The following is a 22,544-nucleotide window of genomic DNA, read 5'->3' on the forward strand; positions in this document are numbered from 1 at the left end:
CACCATTGAGTGAAACACTCTTCCCAGCAGTGATGATGTACAAACCCTTTCATTATATGCATGTGGTAATTTCGGGTGTCGAGGTGATTGTGTGGGTGTTGACATTTCAACAAGGAGCGAACAATTCCCGACAGCGAGAAGTGCAGACTGACTGTCACTGTGACCAGCTTTACATTATATTGGAACTTTCAAAGGACCGTACAGAGCGAATTTAGGATCACCGCAATATCTGTTTGGACAAGAAAGACATGAAGACACACATTCAATCAAGTCCCTGGACTGAAATACGGGCTTTATCTTGATTAGCTTTCACTTCGGAAGAATTGAGCTCATTAGAGAAGTATCCCATTACTGTTCGCTGACAAAACTTTGAAGAGAAAACCTCAACCTATATGGAAAATACCAGTTCCCACTCGATAGAGCTTCAACTGAAACCAAGACATCAGGGGACAGAGCCAGTGCTGTTAAAGTTTGACATCTGGCTCATGAGCCACATTCATCAAGCACATATTGAAGTTTCTACTGTACATTTTTATATTCCCGAGTCCACTGAGAGGAGCTGCTGCCAGAGAATGTGAAGGAAAACACAGGGACCACTACTGAAGATTGTCAGCAGCTTGTCAGCTACAGTATATCCCACTTCAAGGATCACTGATGTTTTTCTTACGCTGTCAGGTCCACCATCAGCAAGATTCTCTCACGCAGCCGCCCATCACAGTCAAAGAGCAGATTCACAGTAAATTGGCTGAAGCTTGTGAGGCGTGTATGAAGTATTTCTGGCAAAGAAATCTGCTGAGTGTAACGCAGAAAAAGACAGAAGACACAGTCAATGTCTTAACTTCTGGCTTTTCATCTTTCTCATGATCCTGACACCTTACCTTCTGCACCTCTGCAGGCTTTGCACCCATCAGCGGCATGTGCAGCAAGTACAGGAGCTGCACCATCAACGAGGACACTGGACTCGGCTTGGCCTTCACCATCGCCCACGAGTCCGGACACAAGTATGTTTCACTACAAAACATTTCACTTCAAAGACGTTTGGACCTGATTTAACGGAAAAACTTTCAGTCATTTCACAAATTAGCCTTTGTGATTTGAATCGTTGAGGCACGCCTTTCTTAAACTCTCTAAACTCAGTCGGATGTGAAGGAAATACAGTCATTATGCCTCTGTTAGAGCACCACTTCATTCACTCCGTGACTCTGAGAGAATAAAGGAAACTGCCTGAGGCGCCACAGCTCAGTTTGGATCTGTTTCCACTGGAACTAACAGCTTTTTTAATTCCAATGTATTTTCAGATTTCATGTTGCAGAAGCATTTAACATCTCCCTGACATGTTCTAGAAACAAACTGAAAACTATTGCACCCATTAATTTCAGAAAATAGAATACAACTGGAAAGTTGAAGTCATTATCGTTGCTCCAGAGAGAGAAAACAGCTGTATCTCAGTTAAGACACCGCATCCTGTGAAGAACCCGTCACATTACAGCAATACGGTTCCAGTCTCACTGATTCTTCAATTACCACCCACAAATGTGTCCTCGTTAGCAGCCTCACTTATCCTAAAGCTGTTGAAGTCGAGTAAATGGAGGTATGTGTTATCCAACATTAAGTCAAACTGCAGACCAAACTGATTACAAGTAAACCTAAATGTCTGAAAGTAATGTGAAGTATTTCAAGTTTTTTCTATAAAAGTGTTGCAAGATAAAAAGCACAACTAAAGCCTCTGCATTAAGGTGGTGAGAACATACTTGCAAAGCAGCCAGTGTGCCACTTTGTGATGCGATTTAAAGTGAAAACAAATAGTTTTTGCATTTACACTGCAATGTTTTGAAAACAATGTCTGTTTACACGGAAACGGCAGAAATGCTGAACATGATGGAGTTTTAATGTTGGGCCACTAGTCAGCACTGTTGTTTTATTTTTTTAATGGAACCACACACATGCAGCAGAGAACAATGCATGATAGACATCAACAACAGGAAAACACGGACATTCATGTGGACAGACGACCAAGTCGGATTGTTATTACGGTGACAGTCAAAATAAAACTACCAAGTCCAGGACAATATGGACTGGGAGTCGTGAAACTCTGGAGGAATCATTGTTCTGATTGTCTCGACTGAGCATGTGCAGAACAACCAGTTACTATGGCTGAGATGGGCATGCACAGTAGCAGCGTTTCAGAAAAGTTGTGTTTCAATGGCGACAAAGTTGGAACATTTTCAAAAAGATCCACCTCGTGAGTCATTTTCAAGAAGCTGCATTTTCAGTGTTGTGTAGATTGATTCCCAAAACGATAGGACAATTCTATGTTTTCATTATATATAAATGACCTTAGTTGCTTGAGGTTAGAAGCTGGTTTTAAGTCATTTTGAATTTTACATACCGTATTTTCTGCCCTATAAGGCACCGGGTTATAAGGCGCACCTACATTGATTGACATAATTTACAACTTCATTCATATATAAGGCGCACCACCCTATAAGGCGCATGGAACAGACCAGTGGACAGCAACATTTATAGCTCAAAGCCATTATGTTACATTTTCCATTGCTTCTAACACCCAGAGGGGTGCACACACTTTATTTTGATAATCCTACCTGCAGCCTATGCCAGTACCAGACTACACACAAAACCTTCTTCACTACTGGTTGACAACTTACAACTACCGGTAATAATAATTATAATAATAAACTAAACTACATGAACTAAGCAACAAAAACACAACACAACACAATTATTACCGACACCACAAACCAAATATAACCCCCAATAATTGCATTTAAAACACCACAAACAGCTGCAATGAATTATGGGAGTTTCTATCGGCTGCACTGAGGAGCTCAGTTTGAATTCGTCGCTGCAAGGCATGATGTCCCATCATGCCTTGCAGCGACAAATTCATGTTTTGTGTTGTTGGAGGTTATTGTGGCTCGTTGTTGGGCTTGGTGTTGTGTTGATTGTGTTTATGTGTTTTTGTCCCCCAGTTTAGGGAGTAATTATTTCATCTAGTTTATTTTGGTTTGTTAGAACGTTGGTGTGCAACCATGAGTGATTAAGGTGTTGTGCGGAGTCTCGTCCGCACTGAAGATCCGGTTGCAAAGTTAGAGTTGTCAAAATAAAAGCTTCTAGTTGTTCAGCTGTCAAATAGCAGCCTGGAGTAGAACAATTGTCCATATATAAGGCGCACCGGGCTATAAGGCGCACTGGCAGCTTTTAAGAAAATTTGAGGTATTTAGGTGCGCCTTATAGGGCGGAAAATACGGTACTTTTTCTGAAACTATAAATCAGAGAAATTGAGGTTTTTGGCATTTGCAGAATTTAATATAACTGAGAAGTGCAGCTTCTTTCCAGGTGACAATAGAGTGGAGAACACTAACGTCTACACAATGGATACAATTCTATTATGCACATCTTCTTGCAAAACCTTGATTTTCTCGATTATTCTCCAGTTTCGGGATGATCCATGATGGAGAAGGAAACCCTTGTCACAAAACTGAAGGAAACATCATGTCCCCCACCCTGGCCGGTAACAACGGAGTGTTCTCCTGGTCCACCTGCAGTCGGCAGTATCTCAGCCGTTTCCTCGGGTAGGCCTAACATACATACTTTCGGCTGATATTTCCCTGACGGCTTGTTGTGTCTTCTTGATGACTGACATGGCTGCCGTGTTCACGAAACCAGAACAGCACAGGCGTCCTGTTTGGTGGACGAACCTCGGCAGATTGGTCAGTACAAATACCCCGAACAGCTGCCGGGGCAGTTGTACGACGCAGACACACAGTGCAAGTGGCAGTTTGGATCCAAAGCCAAACTCTGCAGCCTGGACTTTGTAAAGGTAAGAGCCTAACTTGATGTATCTCCACCTTCAATTAATTATTAAACTCTCACTCATCAAGCTGCTCTGATGCATTATACATATTACACATTTTACACACTATTTTCAACCAGATGTTTCCTTACGCCTTTTGTTAATTTGTTTGTTATTGCATCCATGTTATCATTACAAACATTAAGAAAAGATCTTGGAATAGTGAGACAACAAGATAACTCTCACGTGGTATTTGGAAGATGATTACTTTGGTTTCATTCAGAGTAAGAAATTGAACAGCTCCTGTATTAGTTAGCTGAGATTTTCTTTTTTGTTACATTTAAAATTTAAATTCAGAAAGCAAGAAGTCATCATTCATTCTGTCACCATTTTGTGTCTTTGGCCACAAGAGTCTGCCAGAGCCACTCATATGCCAGAGTTCCATATCACAGTTTTGGTGAATCATTAAGGAGATATTAATTTCAGGTCAATTATCAGAATTATTAACAACAAATCTTGGGAAAGTGTTTGGTGCATCAGGATTGTGGAGTAACTAAGTACCAACTCTGGGGTTTCCATGCTTGAGCGCAAATGAAGCCACGTGTGTGAAATACAAAACCAAGCTTATTGAATTTTGCCAGCATACCTTTTGAAGATGGACACTGCATAATCGTATATTGTTTTTAGGGCACCATTGTATAAATTCTTTGGCATGGAAATGAATATTTTGCAACACTGTGTAAATGTCTGAGGAAAATGGACGGCATGTGCTCACCATTACGTAGAGAAGAAACTACTGCAGTTTAAGTATCTTTCTCCCGGGCTGGAAATTCCTAAAGCAAAGCTCTTTATTTACCAGTCCATTTACTCTCATACGTTCAGCGATGGTCATTACCTCCGCGTAAACAAGAGAAAGAAAGAGATTGTAGATAAAAGCTTGATCTCTGGGGAATAAAGGATGTGTAGTCATGCTTCTTCATGGACCAACAATCTCTAATCATTTACTATTCATTGCTTTCTTTGCCTACGCTGGTACAAGAGGAGCCTGCAGTAATGAGACAGAACCCCCACCCCCCACCCACACACACCACCCCCAATCATATAGGCTCTGGAACTGTGTTCCTTCCACCACTAATCATGTCCTTCTAAATTGGATGTTTATTAATTTGCATGATCTTTGCAGAGGAACCTGAACCCAGTTCCATCTTTTGACCCTCCATTAAACCTCGGTCCATGGTTTGAATGGGAGCCCACCACAGCTCTGGCTGGTTTTGGTCCTGCTCTATACTCCTTTATGCTTCATGTATTCATTGATGTTGATTCATATGTAAATGCTGTTTGAAATACTTCAGGCTTTCCTCTCGCAGGGCTGCTGGGAAATTGACTTTGCCAAATCGTATCTTTCCTAGATTAGTTTACATGACGGCTTTGGCTATTGACGGTCCCCCAGATCCCTCCTAGGTTTCCCTAACAGAAGATCAAATCCTACATCTGCACCTCATTGACCTGTGTCATAGCTGCTGGGTGGCAAATTAACCTCCACCTTGATTAACAGTGGATTTGGGGGATGCCTTTCACATTCACTTCATCACCCTTTTTGCCCCTGAGGGGGCTCGTGTACACGGACTGTCAGAATATCAGCATGGCTGTCACCCACCTGCTCCATGTCAAAGGAGTTAGAGGTGCATGAAGACAAATGCTTAAACCAGCCAGGAGCCGCCGTGCTCCTCGCTGCCTCGTACCCTCCCTCTGCTCTGCTCTCTCTCTCTCTCTCTCTCTCTCTCTCTCTCGTTGCCAGTTGCAGTTGGGCTGGTTGCCAGACCCTGCCGCCTGTCTCTCGACCCCAGCTCTCCCTCTGTGCTCACTGGCTCGCTCTGTCTCTGTATTGTTGGGTCAGATGACACATACAATTACAGCCCGTTTCATTAAAGCGGTGCAGTGATTGGTTTTGACGCGGAGGTTTTGTGGGGAAGCCTGTCTGGAGGCAGTGGGAGCCTGTCGACCATCACCATGGTGGTCTTGGCAGGAGAAGCAGGTTCTGTCGGGTCAAGAGAGAGGAAGCGGAGGGTAAATGTGATGCTAAAAGCTGCCTGATGTGATGCTAGCATGATACTTTGTGTTTTGTTTGGCAGGACATCTGCAAGTCGCTGTGGTGTCACCGCACTGGACACCGCTGTGAGACCAAGTTCATGCCTGCTGCTGAAGGAACCAGCTGTGGTCCAGACATGGTGAGGAAACATCTTCCTGAGAACATGAGTCCCATTCGATCTCATTGGGAGGACCGATGCGCTAATTCGGCACCACAGATACGTTAATTTGAGAGAAGCAACAACATTTACAGGTGAATTACTTTAAATACTGGCAACAAACGCCGAGTAATCTGATTCTGTCAACATTATGGAAGGTAAAATAGTCTCAACACAATTTCAAATACATTGGACCTGATTGCTGAAGATCATATATCAGGGATGCCAAACTCAATTTTGTTCAGATGGTATAATAAACTTTAAATTTACACTTTAAAGTTTTTCTCTGTTGTACTGCACTCAACATTAAATGTTTGTCATGTCATAAAATTCTACAAATAAAAATACTTGAGCTCACTAGCTTTGTAGTCAACGCCATTTTATGCCACCAGGTGGTGACATGAGTCTGTTTTCAGTCACGATTCTAACTAAAATGTTCTGAGCTTTCCTCCCACTTGAGACAGTTTAAGTAATAAGAAGTGATCTGGACTGAAGTGATATGGAACAAGCAACTTTCCCACTGGCTGAATGTTAGCGGGCCAGACCCTTAATGTTCCTGTTGACGGTTGTACTCATTGTACAGGTGCTTCATCCTGACGCGCTGCCGTGTTTTCCTACCAGAGAAAACACGACATGTGCCTTCACTAAGAGTTTAGTAGCTTGACAGTCCAGATCAGTTCCAGCTGGCTGGCTCATTAGCACATCCTCTCTCAAACCATCCATCAAACTTTAGGAAACAAAGCACAAACACTGACCTTATTTCAGCATGTGTTGCTAGTAACAACACATGCCCCGAAAATCTGCTTTAATGTGTTGTTGCTTGCTCAAACTCTCATGCAAACTTCAGGTTCAATGGGGATGTGGGTTTAGCAGGATTATTAACTCAACTTTTAAGACATTCTTCAACAGTCCTGATGAAGATCAAACTAACAAACCTCTGAGGAAACAGTATGTGGATCACATGACATGTCTCATGTACAAGACCAGCTAAACTTCAGCGGTATCACCATAAAGACCTGTTAAACTGGTTAGAGGGATTATTTCATTTGGATTCGAGCCTGATTAAAAGAGACTCGCTAAAGTCAATAAAGACAGGGTGAAGTGTCTGCTAACACGTGCTCATACACCTGCAGAACCGTTCTGGTGACTGTTTGGCTGTCCCAGTTGGATGACGCTCTCGTTTCACATACAGAACGATCGTATTTCCAAAGAGGAAGGTGATGATGTGTGTGAGTGCAGTCTGGCTTCACTCACTGTGTGTGTGTGTGTGTGTGTGTGTGTGTGTGTGTGTGTGTGTGTGTGTGTGTGTGTGTGTGTGTGTGTGTGTGTGTGTGTGTGTGTGTGTGTGTGTGTGTGTGTGTGTGTGTGTGTGTGTGTGTGTGTGTGTGTGTGTGAGTGTGTGTGTGTGTGTGTGCTGGCTGCAGCCTGGATGTCAGGTGTGTTGTCAGGCGTTTTTCCAAACCAGGGAACTCAGGCCAACCTTCACTTACCGATAAGGTTCTTGTCGTCTTCTCCTCTTTCATTTTTTTCTCCTCTCTCTCTGCAGTGGTGTCGGAGAGGTCAGTGTGTTAAATACGGGGAGCACGGCCCCAGGGCGGTCCATGGCCAGTGGTCCACCTGGTCCCCGTGGTCCGAGTGCTCCAGGTCCTGTGGAGGAGGGGTCATGTACAGGGAGCGCTCCTGCACCAGCCCCAGGTACCCACACACGCTGTACATCAGGATGTAAGGGCCTCTTTACACGACAATGATTTCACCTCAAAACGCGAAACCTTTGTTGTAGTTCGGGTGACTGTTTGCATGACAGTGGTGCTCTAAGCCACTGAAATGTCATGACTCCCAGTCCAGATTCTCCTGAGACTTGGTAGTTTTATTTTGAAAGTCACCGTAAGAACAATCCGACTTGGTTGTTTGTCCACGAGAATGTCTGTGTTCTCCCATTGTTAATGTTTAGAGCTTCACTGCTGCATGTGTGTGTGGTTTCATTACAAAAATAAACAATAGCACCAGCGAGTGGCCCAATATGAAATCTGCATTGTTTTCAGTGTTTCTGCCGTTTCCGTGTAAACGGACATCGTTTTCAGAATGTTGCCATGTAAATGTGAAACATTTCTGAAACGAAAAGGCAAAAACGATGTCGTTTCAGAAACAGGGCCTTAATGATCACCTTCCATTTGCGTTTGTCAAATGTGATTAATCAGTCGGTCAGAGGATGAAATGATTCATGTTGGCACGCAGCTGCTCCCCCAGTCAGATTCTGAGCAGCAGTTTGGACCAGAAAGTCATTCTTGAAGAGCTCAGCGTCCCAGAAAACTTTCCTTCTGCACACCTGAACCCCCTGTCTGCCAACGAGCTGTCAGTGAAGATATCTACACACACTCTGCACACACGCATTCTGCACACACACACACACACACACACACACACACACACACACACACACACACACACACACACACACACACACACACACACACACACACACACACACACACACACACACACACACACACACATGCTGATAACCACTCTCATCAGTCAGCCTGACAGTCCAGACAGACAGACCATCTCTCCCCATGCTCCAGACGAGGAAAACCTCCTAATGGCGTGCTCTTTTCTCTGAATGCTGCCAAGACGCTGCAGAAACGTCCCTTATTGCTGCTCACTCACACAAGTCTAATTCTATCTAATCCTCCAGACCCACGTCCCACAGTGCACATCTCTTTGTTAAGATGTCGTTACAGGCACGTGAGGGACCATCACTGTTGATGTTGGTTCAGTTACAGTCCCTGTGTCGTGTTGCTCCTTGATGCTTTTAGACTTTTATTCCACTCATATACTTCACAGAATGGATTCAGTGTCCTGCCACTGAGGCGGAATCGAGTGATAGCTCGATCTCTGATACTGATATTCAGAGAAGTGATGCCTTTCCCCTTCCTTTCAATTATCTCATCCTCAATTTCAGTCTCACTCACACATGAAGCCATCAAAAAGTCTAAAAACTCATACATTTTATAGAAGCTTCCTCCAGAGTGTTACGAGTTTTGATCATTTAAGAACGTGAACAGCATATTTGAATATATCTTTTAATAGCGATGTTAATATTCAACTCAATTCAATTTTATTCAAATAGCAACAAATATGACACAGTCATTTCAAGAGACTTACAGAGAAAACAATAGTTGCACATGAACAACAGTGGAAAGGAATAACTCACTTTATCAGGAAGAAACCTGCAGAACCAAACTCAGAGGTGGAGACTTTGTGCTGTTCTGGTTGGTGGTCGGGGATTGAGGAGAGAAATTCGTTGCACTGCACCAAATGGTGATATCACAATGATGATGAATTTGCAATATGGAATTTTTAAGTTGGCCTGTATGTATTTTGGGGGAAATTTGTATTTTAGTGAAGTACAGATGGCTTCACAAAACCAAACAATCATGACCAGAAATGACTACAATTTCAACATAAAGTCAATTTTAATGAAACCTGGTTAAAAATACAGTGAAATGTCCCAAAAAAACTTCTCTAGATGTTGCATTCTGGGCGTTTTTATAAACATCTCCTGACAGCGTGGCTTTGAGGCTAGTTTGAGAGCAACCAGGAACTGGTTTTCATGGCAACATCACTGATCTCTCAGCTCGAGTCTCAGTGTTGTGTTGTGATGAAAGAATTAGTAAAAAAAAACAACAATTCTCTATTTGCTGGGTGATTTGGCCGGATTGGACACTCAGGCCAATTCTTATGATTGACATCCTGACCCACTCTCACTTAAGATCTTTGGTTTTCCTGAAGTTTTTGTTATTCTAGTTATTATTACATTGGATCATATTAATCAACCCTGCTTCTAAATCAATTTCCTGGTTACTGTGGGTCCCTTATACTGTTAAAATTGCCATTTTGCTGCTTCAGATTATAATACAGTATACACTGCTGCCTGGATGGGTGAAGCATTCAGGAGTGATTTAAATTGTTCCTGTTGGAAACCCTGACAGCACCTCATGTGTTTTTTCAGTGACGTTTGTCGTATTTGGTTTGCTGTTTCTGTCAATTGAATTTTAAACGTTTTAAAGAATGAACGAGAGTAGAAGGAAGAAGTGAATCTAGCGACGCTTGAAGGAAGCAGCCCTGATTTGTGGGAGATGTGCATGAGTACACACCCAAACATGGCACTGACTCGTCGTTCTGCAAGAAGTTTCCAGCACGGTCACAGCTGATGGCTAACATCCATCCACTGCATCATGTTGATGGATGGATAGATCATCGCATTGGTTTAGACTGGTAGTGGGTGCCATGCGTCAAGAAATGGAGCACTGGATCATACAGCCGTGTCATGTTGAATTCCCTGAATACAGAGCACAGGTGAATCATTCTTTGTCACAACAGATGGTGGATCTTTGCTCATATGCCACTTTGAGCCATCATGACTTTCTCGCCATGTAACAACAGTCACACTCGTCAGTAAGCCTCTCATACCAATATTCTGCCTTCCTGTTGTGTCTGGAATGACAACGAGAAAGTTTTCTCATTTCAAACTGACTTCTGATGAGTAGGAAATTAATATATAGGGTGAAAAGTTAACTTGGCTGCTGGTGGAATTTCAGCTCTTTGATGTCATGGAGTTGGTGGTCAAAGCTCAAACCCTCTGAGGCCCCATTTACATGACAACGTTTTCAAGTGAAAACCGAAAACCTTTGTTGCATTTTAGGGTCCATTTACCACGGTGCTCGGAGCCACTGCCAATGCAAGTTTTTGAAAATTGTATGAATTGGTCTCCATGGAAATGAGGGGATAGCACAGTTTTTCTGTTATGCTGCTTCTGCTCCTGGTCCTGGTCCTGGTCACCACCTAGTAGTTGTGCACATGCCCAGTAACTGGACAATCAGAACAATGTTCCCTCCAGAGTGTCATGACTCCGAGTCTACAATCTTCTGGGACTTGGTACTTTTTGTTTTTTTTTACAGTCACCGTAATAACAATCCAACTTGTTGGTCTGTCCAGGAGAATGTCTGTGTTTTCCTGTTGTTAATGTTTAGAGCAGATCGTTCTCTGCTGCATGTGTGTGGTTTCATCTCAAAAACAAACAATAGCACACACTAGTGGCCCTCCAATAACATTTTCAGGTTTCATTATAAGGTTTCTACTGTTTCCATGTAAATAGACATTTTCAAAACATTGCCACGCAAACTGACAGAAAAAATGCAAAAGAGATGCCTAAATCTGTATAGGTGGTTTAGAAAGTGGGACTGTGGTATTAGAGTACTCAAATACATGTTAATAAACAAATGAATGTAAATATAAAGTATTAGTGGTTTTAAATGTAACTGTATTGATGAACACTTGTGGTATAAATGTATGTCATGCATTTTAAGTAAAACAGTGAACAAAAAGGTAATGAGTGCATCGTAAAATATTTTTAATATATAAACGCAAATTCATATCGAATCATAAATGTGCAAGAATCGCATTAAACTATCTGAAACTACCTAGAGAAATGGGAGGTCTGGGATTCCCAAACCTTAAATTGTACCATCAAGCAGCACATATTAGAAATATTTCTGAATGGATGACAGGACAATTACAAAAAAAAATAGCAAGCCTTAGAAGAATGTTGTGGACCTTTGCCCTTAAATACTCTAACATCAGATCATCATAAGATAAACTTATCAGATATTCCTGTCGTGTGTGGCATGTGAAGACTGCTCTCGTCTGCTCGGAAGGATGTTGGGACCGCTCCAATTTCAGATCGGGGATATTCAACATGTTGGATTGTTTTGGCCCGAGTTCTCCCCGTGTGTGGCGTCCTCCGAGGGGAAGACGCAACGAGCCTGTTGACAGACGCGGAGCCAATCAGAAAGCGAGGTGACGTCATGGCGCCGGACCGGAAGCTGGCGGGGAATCCAAAAATCAAAACAGTTGTCATGACAAACGCCTCTTCTTTTTAAAACGTGTTTTTTCGGGGGGGGGGGGGGGGGGGGACACCATAAACAATCACCATTGCATCTTCTTCGTCCACCAGGTTTGTTGACTCTGGAATCATGTTTGAGCTTGCAAGGTTTTGCGAGATTTCCCGTCTGATCTGGGGATGTTTTGCGAGTGAAATCGGTTCATGTGTGGTGTGTCGATGTTGCCGAGTGGCTGCACACCACACACGGTACGACCAAAACTGTTAAACCTGCGATTATTTATCGCCGTGTGTGTGGTCTCTCAGGTTTGGGAAATCTGCGGACAATTTTATAATCCTGCCGCGTGAACCGGGCTTAAGACAAATAGACAATGGTCCAGAATTTAAACCAAATAAGCTCGACCAGACCTTTCATGAGTAAGAAAGAGTTATCAATATTTGGTCAATTATTAGATGTGGAAATTGCTACTCTACAAGCAATACCAAACTCCCATGTATTTGGATACGTCCAGATTTGAAGGTATGTCCATGATAAACTTAAAGACAGGACAGTGACAGAGTTGCACCCACTTATTAAGGACATGATCAGAACACATGACAATGATATAGCAAAAATATTCTTAAAAACAATCAAATATATCCAAATAATTAAACCAGAAATTATATACAAAGTAAAAAGCAAATGGGAAACTGAATTCTTAGTAAGCATATCGCAAGAAGAATGGAAAGAAATTTGCAGAAATAGCCATAAAACAACAAATTCAAATTTTTGGAAAGAATATTCACGGAAGATCATCAATCTCGTCTTCAAAACCCCTAGCATACAAATGCAGTATACAAAGACGACTGCTCATTGTTTGCGAGAATGTGGTGAACAAAAAGCTGATCATGGTCATGTGTTCTGGTCGTGCTCAGGGATTAGACATTTCTGGGAAGAAAAAATGAATGTCAATGATGATCTGTTTAACACCAAATTTGAAAGAAATCCTTTAACCATACTGCTTGGAAAAATTCCTACAAATATTGAAGTAAAACCCTCCCATCTCTTTTTGATAATACAAATTGCTTTTATTAAAAAAAATCACGAAGAATTGGAAATAAAACAGAGCTATCAAACACAAAATGGAAGGAGCTCAAAGATAAGTTATCCAACATGGAGGAGTTGACTATGAAGCTCAGACATGAGACGGATGTTTTTGAAAACACATGGAAAACCCCATCAATATTTATTATTATTATTATTATTATTATTATTATTATTATTGTTATTATTATTATTTACTTGTTTATTTTATATATAAATACATTTTGCCAAAAAGTATTCAAAACTAACATGAATGTATTCAATCTAAATAACATTGTATTCTGTGAGATAACGTATACATATTGTTCCCCTCTATATTGTATATATAATGTTATGTATGTTTTGTATGTATATTTGATTGCTGTGTATGTATTTTTATATATATATTAGGGTGGTCCTTCCAGAGGGGTACATTTTCCAATTAATATTTGTTCAGCTCCAACCCCCTAAATTTGTTGGAATAGCTGGAAAAACTCTCCTGGTAAATTTTTTTCCAATTCCAACAACATTTACCCCTCCCTCAATGAGACTGAAGTTTAGCCTTATTAAGGTATGGACGTTCCGGAGCCAATTCAAACTCACAGCAGGAGAGGAGAAGGGCCTGCGGCAAATTGCTGTCTTCGTATGTCTGCTGTATGCGAAAGCATGGACACTGGCACCAGATGCCACCCAAGACATGACCTTCAGTTGCTCAAGAATTTGATGGCCTCCCCTATACTCCATCCAGCCTGGACTCAGCTACGGCAGCCCTGAACAAACTCAAAGGGCATCAGTGGTATCTCTCAGAGGAGCTTGTCGCTCTAGCACTTTCTGACCCCCTCGTCACAGTGGAGGGAAAAGAGGCAAATCCTCACCGCACTTCATGCCACAGTGGGAGAGGAATCACCAGAGAAGCGCCCAACACTCCCAACCCAAGCTATTTCTGAACTCCAGTTGAAAGACTTGACAACAACCAACACACGACAATTCTTCCAGAAGCTGAGTTTGGAAGACGTCTTCCTTGACACTGATCCTGCTACTTGGCAGCAGCGCGAAGACTTCCAAACAGCAGCAGCTAGCGGTCATCAACGACCGCGCCGAGCGCAGTGTCGCCTTAATCCAGGAATACAATCGAAAGCTAACTCAGAATGAGGAGCAACTGCAGTTTCTCCTCCAAGTTATTTCTCGTCATCGCACAGAATTTCCAGACTCCAGAGAAAAGACGGTAGCTGCTGGTATGGTGCCTGAGCAGAAGACCGAGGAGAACTCAGCAGGGTGCCAATAGAGGGGCTGAGCAGCCTTAAAGGAACATTAACACATATTTGGGACGGAGACTGAAAGTTGGATAATGGATATGGAATATGAATATTGCTTTTTATTTAAGTATTTTGTTTTCACATTTAGATGCAAGCATACTTAGTTATATAATGATGTTTTGAACTTTTGAATGTTTACAATTTCCATCACCATTATTTGTCCTTTTTCATACATGTAAAATTGTAGATTAAATTGCTTGATATCAGTTATGATGTTAAAACTTCAATTTTCATTCCAATTTTAAATGTTATATGTTGTATTTATTCCCAGACGATGAGCGCCCCATGGGGCCAGAGGAAAAAAATGTAAGGGTCACTGAGGGAGGGGTAAAGGTTGTCCAATTGAGACAAAAATTCACAGGGAGAGTTTTCTCAGCTAATCCAACAAATTTCATGGGTTGGAGCTTAGAATTTCCAACTGCCATATTTAAGGACCACCCTAATATATATATATCTAGTTTGTAGAGTTAAAATAAACAGATTCATGTTGAAATGTAAACAGTACAAATTGCTTCCCACCTCTTTAATTCTCCAGGTAAAGGCTCCGTAAAATACCATTTTAATATTGCTCACAACGTTTATCCAGTTTTAATCTCACTGATTTATGGGGACACTTTGACTTGAGGAGTTTTCTCTTACAGATGCTGAGACAAGAGAAAAAGTGACACTTTAATTACAGCTGAACTTTTCCACAATGATCTTCTGGGTGTGTTAAAACACTGGCTTGGTGTTACAGGACAACAGTGTCAGGTCATGTCAGGTGGGACTCAGTCCAGAACATACAATCAGTTTGAACAAACACCAACACAGACCAAAGCTGAAACAGCAAGTATCAGAGACACTTCTGGATACTCTGGCAAAAGTATTGCAGTAGAAATCTGCTTGCAGTACAATGGGATATGTTCAGTTGTGGAATCGGAGAAAAAAAAATACATATTTCATCTTAACTCGCATACATAAAAGAAGGAACCTGCTTTGATTTTGAGGCTTGTTTTACAATTGTTTTATAATTATGATTCAGTTCAGCGAACCCTGCAGTAAAATACCTGAATGTGAATGTGATCTAATATAAAAAGATTGATGCTCATTAAATAGGGACCAAAAGAAGAAAATAAATAAAGCAGTAAACCAGCTCAGCGGTTGTAAACCTTTTTCTTGAAGGCCCCAAAATGTTACCATTGTAAACCTTCGCGTTTAGCAAAAGAAGGGGAACAGCCACTACTTGTACTTGTTCTTATACTTGTACTTCTGCTTCTACTTTGACTCACAGTAATATAGTAACATTTGAGTACTATCTTCCACACAGTCAGGCCCAGTTTACACGACACCAATGTGCATATCCACTGTATCCATCAAGTTTTCAAGCTGGCTCCCAAAGTGGAAAACATTTTTCATTGCGATATTTCGTTGCGATTCCCTTCTGCAGAGACCGCCGGAGGCGACAGATCGCTCTTACTGCACATACGCCTTCTGTTCATGTGCCTGTAAACAAACATGACACACCTGTAGTGGTACGAGTCATGGTCCGTATTGTAATTTTATCATCCATATCTGTAGTTAAATAGTTGATACTCACCTCTCGTAGCATCTGATTCATCATCCGTCCACTAGAATGTCCGGGTCTCTCGATTTTGTTCATGTTTATAGCATGTGTGGTTTCATGACAAAAACAAGTGACCCGGCATACTAACTCCATCGCTGCTGCAGTGGAAAGGCATCACTTTATTTGAATGGATTTGGTGTTGTCATGTGAAATGTTGTCATTGTCAGTTTTCCTTTCAGGCCACACACTGGGCCCAATGGCCCTTCAACATTAAAGGTTTACATTATTAACATGTGAGGCCTTGTGGGAGAAATTCAGTGAGCTAAAATACCGGAGCTCCACTGTTCAGCCGGGTCAAGAGAACGGCCGTGGAGATTTTCAGGGGTCAAACATCCTCCAAGACAATGGACCCTTTAGTGTCCTATTTTATTATATGAACCACATTGAGGACTGTCAGTTAGACCTCCAGTCAGACATCCAGGTAGTCCTTAAGACCTCCAGCCAGGCCTCTAGTCAGCCTTCCATCCAGACCTCCAGGTAGTCCTTCAGACCTCTTGTCAGACCTCCATGTAGTACGTCAGACCTCCAGTCAGACCTTCAGCCAGACCTTTAGGTAGTCCTTCAGACCTCTAGTCAGACCTCCAGGGAGTCCTTGAAACCTCCAGTCAGACCTCCAGCCAGACCTCCAGTCAATCCTCCAGGTAGTCTTTCAGACCTCCAGCCAGACCTCCAGGTAGTCCTCCAGACCTCCAGTCAGACCTCCAGGTAGTCCTCCAGACCTCCAGCCAGGCCTCTAGTCAGCCTTCCATCCAGACCTCTAGGTAGTCCTTCAGACCTCTAGTCAAACCTCCAGGTAGTCCTTCAGACCTCTTGTCAGACCTCCATGTAGTTCGTCAGACCTCCAGTCAGACCTTCAGCCAGACCTCTCGGTAGTCCTTCAGACCTCTAGTCAGACCTCCAGGGAGTCCTTGAAACCTCCAGTCAAACCTCCAGCCAGACCTCCAGTCAATCCTCCAGGTAGTCCTTCAGACCTCCAGCCAGACCTCCAGTCAGACCTCCAGGTAGTCCTTCAGACCTCCAGTCAGTCCTCCAGGTAGTCCTTCAGACCTCCAGTCAGACCTCCAGGTAGTCCCCCAGACCTCCAGTCAGACCTCCAGGTAGTCCTTCAGACCTCTTCTTCCCGTCATAGCCAAGTCATTTGATAATCCCTCAGAGGATCAAGGCTGGTTCCAGAGCTGGACCGACCCTCATATGATTCACATTAGAAACTGTGACTGACAGACCGAAACAGACAACAGAGTCTTTTAAAGAATCATCCCCCAGGGATTAATGAAGTATTTCTGATTCTGATTCTGATTCTAAAGCGGTTACCTGTCAGGCTCAGTCATCATCCTGTGTCTCTGAAGAGGGTCTCTGCTGAGATGGAGTTGTGGGGTCAGTGGGACAGGAGGTAGACCAGAAGATGCTGAGATCTGAATATTACAGCCATGACAGCATCATTAGGATATAAACCAGTTGTCAGTAGTCCTTCTGATGAAGATAAATGTCTGTCTCCTCCAGCGAAGCAGGTCAGTGTACCCCTGAGTCACGTTTCAGCCTCTGACTCATCCAGACCATGTGTCCCTGCTAATCTCTCTGATTATCTTTTGGTCCAGGCGCTCCTGCTCTTAATCTGAGCACAAGGAGGATTAGTCTGAATATGACTGCTGGTCTACAAAGTCACCCCCAAACTGAAGGCTCAGGATGTTCTGGGGTGTCCTTCACAAATAATCCGAAAAACACACATGTTCAAATGGGGGAGAAGACTTTGAGGCTTATGAAAGGGAAATTACTCATTCTACAAAAGGAAAAGGAAGAAAATGTATTATTCCCAAAAGGGGATTCTATTTGTTATGATAATAGCAACGTTTATGAAAAAATTACTTTCTGTGTATTATCATAAAAAATATGAGCAGGCAATCATTCTACAATTTTAAGCATCAATTCCTAACAATTATTCTGTGTTTGGTCATTTTGATTGTGACCGAGAATTTCTGCGGTTTTATATATTTGGGAGGCCATGTTAACTTTTTTCTCTTTGACTGACTCCTGATTAAGAATCAGTTCATCCCATTAAAAACTTTGATGAACCTTTTTCAGCTCACTATTTTTCAGCTCGGTTGGCATCAAGAATTACTTGGAATTTATGATCGTTTTGGGTGGGTTTACACATGAGTAAAAGCAGGATGAGTAACAAATGTCATTTTCCCATCATTCCCGCCACATTCCTGACATTCTTCATGTGACATAATGCATCTGAATAAGGTTCTAAAATGGGGTATTGGTGCGGGAAATTCCTGATGTTCGTGGAGCATGGAGCGTGGAGTTTTTTGGCTGCCAAAAAAATCTTTCCAGAATAACAAGACTCGATGTGTGAAGGTCGTAACCGAGTGTGTGGATTATTTGTGTTACATGTTGATGCGTTATACAGCGTGGCAGCATTCACCCCGCTGCTGCATCGTCCTCTCTGGCCAACTCTGGTGTTTCTCTGGATGTGGAGTGATCTGGAGTGTGTGAACTGTACAGCAGCTGATGGTAGAATGACTGGGGTGTGTGTGAAGCCATATTTAAACGCAGTCACAAACCTGGATTGTTTTACACCCTGGCACTTCCAAGAGATGCATCTGAGATGGAGTGACTCTCTTTTCTTGTCCTGTGGCGGTCGTCCTTCACAGATTGAGCCCTGGGCGACTGCCCACATTGCCCATAGCAAAATCCACCACTGTATATACAAATTCTACTGATTTGCCACATTTCTGACAGATTGGTGAGCGAAAGTAACGATGTGCAATGGCACACAGCAGCGCAGAGCAGTGCACTGTTGTGCGTATCAGCTGCAACACCGCAGAACAATATTAGTGACCGTGCGCAATGACTGGTGTTGATCCGCCACCCCTTCTTGATATTACTAGTAACGCATGATAACAGGTTGCAACAGGTTGACACCTTAATGGCCCTAAATCAGGTCATTCAGGTCAAAATGTCGTTATGTGTAACCTTTAGCAAGAAAAAGGCATGAGACACTGCTTATTGATGCCTTTCAGTGTTGATAACATAAAGTTTGTGTCCTTTTCTTGTCTTTCCAGTTTTCAGAGATCATAATCTTCAGCAAACTTTCCAAACTCCTCCTCATTTTCACAAAATCATTAAACTGCTCGGGAAGTTTGCTAATGTGGCTCCAAGAAACTCGATGTTCAAGTCAGAGAGGAGTCTGTGATTGAAATGTTGGTTGAAGTCATGATGGTTCTCAATGCTTCCATTTAGACTTTAAACTCCAGTTAAAGGCTTTGACAGTATTATGTTTTCAGAAAACAATCAGTTGTGATCGCTGGAGTCATGTGGACAAATTGGAGGTTCTGGAAACTGTGGTTTTGTTAAGTCAGGCTACTTTTTTTCATAAAGCAATGATTCGGGGCTCCACCACCTTCTCCATCAGCTCCTCCATCAGATCCATCAGCACCACCATCTCTTCCATCAATATTTCTATTCTATTCTATTCTATTCTATTCTATTCATTCCCTCTGTCCTCCCGTGTTGAAAATCTTTTGATTCTGCACATAATCATCCGCTTTACGAGGCCAGTGTGTATTTCTCGCTCAGTCTTGTAAAATACTTCTATTGGGCTTGACCTATTAAAGCTTTCAAGATGGAGAATGAATCTTTTCCTTCCTCCTCTCTCTCTTTCCCTCCTGAAGACCACCTGCCAGATCAAACACAGCTGAGTTAATCCTCCACACCGGGCCTGGAGATTAGGTCGAGATCTTGACCTGGTTTCATGGAGACCACATTTTGTCACAGCAGGACGACCAATGAAGGGGGGGGGGGGTTGTTCCCTGGTGGACCTGTAAAAGTGTTTAAATAATAATCTGGCCTGTAGTACAGTAGCAGTATGTCGATCTTTTTGCAGAGTGGGGGGAATCTTGAGAGTTTTCAATAAGAGGCTGGAACAAAACTGTGACCTCTGACCTGCAGGGTTAGAGCTTCTGTTGCCAGGCAGATTTACCTGTGAGGACAAAAGATCTAGATCCAGGGCCCAGATGACATGACATAGTTTCTAGTGAAAATGAATACATTTGCATTTTCATTTCTGAAAGATTTAGCGTTTTGAAAACATCTGTTTCATAGAAATTGCAGAAGCGCTGAAAATGATGCCATGATGTCAGGAAATGTGTTGGTGCTTGTGTTAGTTTGGTATTGAAACCACACACACATGCAGCAGATAACAATATACTTGCAACATTAACAACAGGAGAACACAGGCATTCTAGTGGACAGACGACCAAGTTGGATTGTTACTTAGGTGACTGTCAAAATAAAACTACCAAGTCAAGGAGAATCTGGACTGGGAGTCATGACTCAGGAGGAAACATTGTTCTGATTGTCTCTACTGAGAATGTGCACAACTACTAGTTACTACGACCGTAGCGACCAGTAGCAGTGTTTTCAAAAAGATGTGTTTTCAGTGACTCCGAGCGCCATTGTCATGTAATCGGACACCTAAAATGTTGCAACAGTTTTGCATTTTCACTTAAAACCTGGGCCTATGATGTGAGCATGGAGACAGAAGAAGAAAGATGGAGATACACATTAAAATCTTGTCATATGTGATGACTCTGATCACTGGAAGAACATTTACCATTAGACAGTGCTTGTCCAGAACAGAAGATTAATGATTGTGAAGAGAAATACTGTAAGGAGGTTTGTGAAGCTCGAGGCCGAGTCGGCCATCGAAGAGTGAAGTAAAGTGTATCATCGTCTGGGCGGCACTGATCAGGAGTGACCCCCCCCCCACCCCAGTCGGCCTGAGCACATTAACATGTGGGCGCTCTCTCTCTCTCTCTCTCACACACACACACACACACACACAGGGACTGAGCATCTGGAGTTGAAGAAACATGCAGTCCTGTTTTTTGTTCCGCTGACGTCTCCTCCTTCTCCCAGACATGTTCAGTTCTGCTGCAGTTCATTCAAACTCAATGTGCTTGTTTCATTTTGTTTACTGTTTCTATTCACAGCTTTCAGTTCTTTTGCCAGTGTTTTATTGCACTGTAGCATTTAAGGACACGTTTGATCTGTGTGTGTGTGTGTGTGTGTGTGTGTGTGTGTGTGTGTGTGTGTGTGTGTGTGTGTGTGTGTGTGTGTGTGTGTGAAGATGTGGTTTTAGAGCTAAACTTACGACAAGGTGTGTTTCTTTGCGTGACATGAGTTTATAAAGTTTAACAACTCTAACATGGTATCACTAAACGTCAAGACTGTGCTTGTCTTTTGCAAACAAGCGGTGATTATATTCATTTTGTTGGCTTATTAAAGCTCCACCATTTGTTTATGTTCCTAACAACCAGTTATTCTCGTGGCTGAACTTGTGGTTGGTGTGAAACCTTGTTGTTTGAAACTTGTTGCTACAGAAATGTGATTAACGCCCTGATATCTCGGTTAAACACAATGGGTGGGTGGCTCCATTTTTATGGAGGTACCTTTTGCAATTCGAAACAAAAGCTTTTTTTATGGTACAAGTTATTTACCTTTCTATCAGGATAAAACCTGTATTTATAAATCTATACATCAGGGTCATTTGTCAACTTGAATTGTTTATTTTGGCTGGATGTTAGGAAACAGCTCAACTGTTTGTTCGCTTGTCAAGGTTCATTTTTGAAGGAGATAAAATGCTCCTAGTTGTGTTGGATTATGGAACAACGCCAAGATGTTTGAAAATATCATGACAAATGAACAGAGCCTCTCTGGAGTGACAGTATGTATAGATGAGTGGTGGACCACTACAGAAATCCTGTTCCACAATTCCGAGGAAAACTTGAAAACCTGCGATAGACGTGTGTTTATGTTTTTGGTGTTGCAGTATGAGATGGTTCATAGTGGTTTACTGTTAGACAGTGTGTGGATCAGGTTCATCTGTTTTAATCCAAAACTGTCCAGACATGTTGTGAAATCTTCAGTGACGGGGAGATTGGTGTTGTCGTGTGAATGTTGAGATCTTCAAGAGGATGACAAATGTGGGTGAGAAAGGTGGAGCATTGATGAATAATATTCTTGTTTGGTTTGGGTGGGAAGTAGACGGTCGCCACTATGGTCGGAGCTGGGCCAGTCAATAGGCTCAATAGATGAGACCGTCCAGTTTTCATGGTAGATTATCATGAGACCTTCACCGCTCCCTCTCCACCTGTCACACCAAGGCTGACAGGTGTTAAAAAAAAAACCATGTGGTGGTGGTAGTGGGAGGGGAAGCAATGGGGGTGGATTGTTCAGCTGGGAAAATTCACCGGGTTAATGCCAGAAAATCAAACTTAGAGTTAAGGTAGAGGTCGTGGAGGAGTAGTCTGTTGCCTGTCAGAGAGCAGACGTTAAACAGCCTGATGTTGACATTGTTGTGGTCCGTGTTGGCCTCGCGTTCGTCCACCTGGCGAAGTTGGCAAGCACGCTGCTTTCCACGGTCCGGCAGGAGTCAATCAGAAAAACTGTCATCTGAGTGAGATGTAAACACACTAAACCTATTCAGACCAAAGCTGTACAGATCATCGCATCTATGTGAATATTGGTTTAGTCAGAACAAACAATATCTTCTTGAGTATTTTCATACTGCATATAAAGCAGAGGCACAATGAGACA

General features: G+C 42.4%; 1 protein-coding gene across 1 annotated transcript in view; it reads left to right on the top strand.

Annotated features, from left to right (window-relative positions):
- The window catches only part of adamts18 (ADAM metallopeptidase with thrombospondin type 1 motif, 18), a gene marked incomplete at its 5' end in the record, with an annotated part of 77,566 nt that overhangs the window by 25,902 nt on the left and 29,120 nt on the right, over nucleotides 1-22,544 (top strand). Inside the window, 5 exons of the mRNA XM_080497200.1 lie at nucleotides 896-1,001; nucleotides 3,456-3,593; nucleotides 3,688-3,841; nucleotides 5,947-6,042; nucleotides 7,607-7,755. Of these exons, the coding sequence (XP_080353326.1) occupies nucleotides 896-1,001; nucleotides 3,456-3,593; nucleotides 3,688-3,841; nucleotides 5,947-6,042; nucleotides 7,607-7,755 (643 nt within the window). The remainder of the gene's footprint in view (nucleotides 1-895; nucleotides 1,002-3,455; nucleotides 3,594-3,687; nucleotides 3,842-5,946; nucleotides 6,043-7,606; nucleotides 7,756-22,544) is intronic.

This window comes from Blennius ocellaris (assembly GCF_963422515.1).
Source record: "Blennius ocellaris genome assembly, chromosome: 1".
Lineage (NCBI taxonomy): Eukaryota > Metazoa > Chordata > Actinopteri > Blenniiformes > Blenniidae > Blennius > Blennius ocellaris.